General features: G+C 34.7%; 1 protein-coding gene across 1 annotated transcript; it reads right to left on the bottom strand.

The window, feature by feature from the left end:
* Window positions 1-942: 942 nt before the first annotated feature.
* LOC120639223 (two-component response regulator ORR12-like) lies at window positions 943-2131 on the bottom strand. Its single transcript, XM_039915211.1, has 5 exons — window positions 2044-2131; window positions 1599-1645; window positions 1416-1493; window positions 1244-1314; window positions 943-1149 (listed from the first exon to the last, which is right to left on the bottom strand). Exons 1-5 carry the CDS (start codon window positions 2129-2131, stop codon window positions 1068-1070), a joined length of 366 nt encoding a protein of 121 aa, XP_039771145.1. The 3' UTR covers window positions 943-1067.
* Between the last annotated feature and the right edge of the window lie 1998 nt (window positions 2132-4129).

Consider the following 4129-nt stretch of genomic DNA (forward strand, 5'->3'; position numbering starts at 1 on the left):
TTGTTCTTGTTTGTGTGCTTAGTAGCTAGTTCATTAGTTTCTCTCCAGCATTCCATCATCATGATTGTTTAACTAGCATGGTTGGAAAATGTTGTTTCAACAAAAATTCTAGAGTAGTGTTGCTTCTTGTTCTAGTTTAAATTTGAATTAGTCCCAATTCATATCCTCTTTGTAAGTTCTTAATATAAAATTGGATTAATATAATCTTTGTATATGTTAATAAAAATTGGACTATGTGGATCTTGCCACAGAATTGAGAGGGGACTGACAAGAGAGCTAAATTTGTATATGTTAATAAAAATTGGACTAAGTGGAGTAAAATTCAACGATGCCTGTGGCTTGGCAGCGAGAGACAAATCACGACTCGTGGAGCAATGAGGGGAGCTACCGTGCTAGGAGCACGGTGAGTGCTGGCGCTAGTCATTTCGGCTTTGTCTCTCCACCGTGTGTGTTGCAATGTGATTGATTCTATTGGGATTTTGTTGTGAAATGTTTTTACCTTAACATCTTTTTAAATGGGGGTGAGCGGGAGGAGCAGGGGAGGAAGATGCTGGTAACTAGGGCTCGGGGAATTTGGCACATGGAGGGAATAATGAGTCACATACCAACAATGGAATATGAGAGTATCCTCCATTGCAAGTATTAACAAAGTAGTAAATTAATCAGAGACCAATATATTCACCATGTTAATATGATAGGTAATAATCTCTTGACCACTAAAATGGCTTTGCGTCTTAGCATAAATCTTTTGAGTTTGCCAACAAGTTTGTAGTTTGTAATGTAATGGTATGATCACGAAAATGTAAAACACATTAAAGTCACATAATAGTCTTATATATAGAAGTTCAAACGGATCGAACATAAATAGTGACATAAAAGAGGACCATACATGGTCATGATAGTCACATAATAGTCTTACATAAGTTTAAATAGGTTGGAAGCAAATGATATAAAAGGGGACCATATATGGTCAAATCCAAATAGCGATGGCTGCTAGATAACGAGAGATATAACCCTATAGGAGAGTTATATTATTCCGTCTTCATTCATGGCCCTTGTCAGCTCATTCAAATGTAGCTCAGAAGGCGAGACACATTGACAACTTTGATGGGCTTGATGATATAGTCCTTTGCCCCTCCATCAAGGCACCTTCATACAAAATAGAAACATAGAACAAATTGAATAGTTAGGTAAAAATTGTATGAAAATAATACATGAGTTGACAATCTATTTATTTACTCACATTTTAATCCTTTCAGGGATGTCCTCAGTGCATATAATCACCACAGGGAGATGGTTAAGCCTGGGTGATTTCTATTTTAGAAAAAAAATTATTTAATTATTAGTACACGGGAGCAAAACGTTCAACATAACGTTTGATGAAATTAGAACTATTTTCCATAAAAGCAACCTACCTTGACCTCAACCAGAAGATCATATCCAGTCATATCAGGCATACAGTAATCTGTGAGAATCAACTGCACATCATGTTCCTATATTCAAGTGCATATAGACAAATATTTAGTAAATAATCAAATAAACTAAAATAAGTAAGGATATTATTGTGAATAGAAATTTTATAAACTATATACATATACCGTATCCAAGAACTTCAAGGCTTCCTTAGGACCTTCCACTGCAGTCACTGGAAAATTTCCAAGAATAATAACAAGAAAAATATTAAACATGGAACGGCTTTGGCAAAGACAAAAATATTATAGATGGATAACTGCATCTATGTGGCATGAGATATTTAAAAAATATTCAAGTGCAAAGATAAAAATAGATGTATTTTATATTTTTAAAAGATGACCAAAATTAATATCCATTGTAACTCAAGGTGTATCTGATTGAAAAAAAAGTTTTAAACCACGACACTACACAAGAACATAAGTGCATCTATGTGGCATGGGAAGTCAGGGGTACATACCATAATTCTCTATTTTGGAATAGGTATGAAATTTAGAACTAAATACTTACAAAACAATATATCTAAAAGACTGATTGTAGAATGCAAATGGAAATTCATATTAGTTATTTCACCTCGAATGTTAAAGCACTTTAAAACCCTCGATGCAACGAGACGGTCAACACAAGAATCCTCAACCAAGAGAACATGAGGACTGGCCATCATATTCTTTGCTTTCAGATCGACCCTGCTACCTTTGGTGTAAGATAGTTTGTATTGTGTTGTTGTGGAGGTGAAGTCACAATGGACCTATTTATATAGCAATGTCTGGTTATACTGGCTACATTCTCAAGATAGATAAAGAATAAATAACTTTATGCTATACTAACTATCCTTAAGATACACAATCATTGATTTGATATATCGGCAATATCTTTAGACTAAGAATCAACAACTTATAGCTATACTAACAATTTCTCTAAACACGGAATAGTGTGCCGACAGTAACAATATATCCTAAAGATATAGAAACAACGAATAGTACTAGGACGGCAACTATTATATGTTGCAAGACGACAAGTGAGCGTATCTGTAAGATATAGAATACATCCACAATGAACGTATCCGTAGGATATAGAATTTATCCACAAGGAACGTATCTGTAAGATATAGACTATATCCAAATATAATGAATGTATCTGAAAGATATGGGAATATATCTACAATGAGCTTCCTCTACTTTTGACTACAATGCCTTAAGGAAAAATCAATACATGAACGTTTTGTGGTGTATAGGTGGGTTGCTGAAGCAATTGAGGACCTTGGCCCTAGAATTCAATGTTGAGTTGTATATTTTTGGTCTGGGTAGATCCTGTAAGAATTTGGGCCTTATGTTATGTGGTAAATTTTGATGATTAATTAATTAGACCGTACTGTATGTTTTGAATGACAAACAAAATCTTAGATCACAATATGTTGAGGGTCTATACAATAGGTATAATACCAGATAGGAAGACAAATATCGAACACAACATGATACACATGATACTATGGGAGCTCCCAAGGAGAAGATTTGTATAAGGTCTGTAGTCCAGTATTCTAGATATGGAGAAGAGGAATTCTTAGTGAGCACTCGAGTCTTGGTAGCAAAAGGGGGAGAAAAACCCCCTTTGTAAGCTACAACATGGATTAAGGAAGAATGCCAACTCCTTTATACATCCTAAAAAATCAAGTGTCTTTGGATCCTTTCTTTTAACTTTGAGAATTTACTTTCTTGCAAGATTGTTTCTTGCTCTTATCTGTGCGCTTAGTAGCTAGTTGATCAGTTGCTCTCTAGCATTTCATCATCATGATTGTTTGACTAGCATGGTATGGTAATGTTGTTTGATAAAAACCCTAGACTAAGGTTGCTTCTTGTTCTAGTTTAGATTTGAATTAGTCCCGGTTCATACCCTCTTTGGGGCATTAGATCCTTTGAGCTTGTTTCATAATGTTACAACTTGAGCTTGTCAAATGAAACAAGCACTACTATAGAATAGATCACTACAAAGGAGTTTCACTGCCGGTCCGTAAATAGGTGCATGTGGTGCCCGTGGGAACCCACATTGAAAATAACTATCTTATACTATGGATTGGTGGTGATAGGTGTGTTTTACTGCCATGTTTATTCACGATCTGGCAACAAAAAAACTAGGTGGTAAAAACCCATCATTTGCACACAAATATTTATAAGTTTTTATACGAAGTCGGATGGTGGTAAACTTTATATTAAAATTATAGAACTCAACAAGATTTCAAACTTTGAATTTGATAATATTTGCATTTAACTTATGCACAATATTCATTATAAACTATTAGACCTATCAAATGACCTTAGAGGGAAAAGATCAACATCAAACTTGTCGTGCTTGATAAGATTTAAAACTTTGTATTTCAAATGTGTAGTGGTTGCGGAATTGAATCCCATTGGATGCGCACTTTGCATAAACATGTAAAGAAATTAAATCGTGGTTGTTGGAATCTTTGATGATTGATCGTGCGATAAATGCTCAGTTATAATTTTTTACCTTCATTAGAAACTTTAACATTGTGTTTAAAAGACTATCACCCCTGATTCGTGGCTCAAACTAGCAATGGTAATTTATTTTCATCGCTGGTTCAAATCCGGCGGTGATAATCAACATTATCACCACTGACTCAAATGCAATGTCCCAAAAAAAT

The sequence above is a fragment of the Panicum virgatum genome, chromosome 6K (genome assembly GCF_016808335.1).
Source record: "Panicum virgatum strain AP13 chromosome 6K, P.virgatum_v5, whole genome shotgun sequence".
Classification (NCBI taxonomy): domain Eukaryota; kingdom Viridiplantae; phylum Streptophyta; class Magnoliopsida; order Poales; family Poaceae; genus Panicum; species Panicum virgatum.

Excerpts from the sequence above, each read along its gene's own strand:
- LOC120639223 (XM_039915211.1), bottom strand. The coding sequence starts at position 2,131 with ATGGCCAGTCCTCATGTTCTCTTGGTTGAGGATTCTTGTGTTGACCGT. Across the intron at positions 1,315-1,415 it reads ATCTTCTGGTTGAGGTCAAG|AAATCACCCAGGCTTAACCA; the intron begins GTAGGTTGCTTT and ends TTTCTAAAATAG. Across the intron at positions 1,150-1,243 it reads ATCCCTGAAAGGATTAAAAT|GTGCCTTGATGGAGGGGCAA; the intron begins GTGAGTAAATAA and ends TTTTGTATGAAG.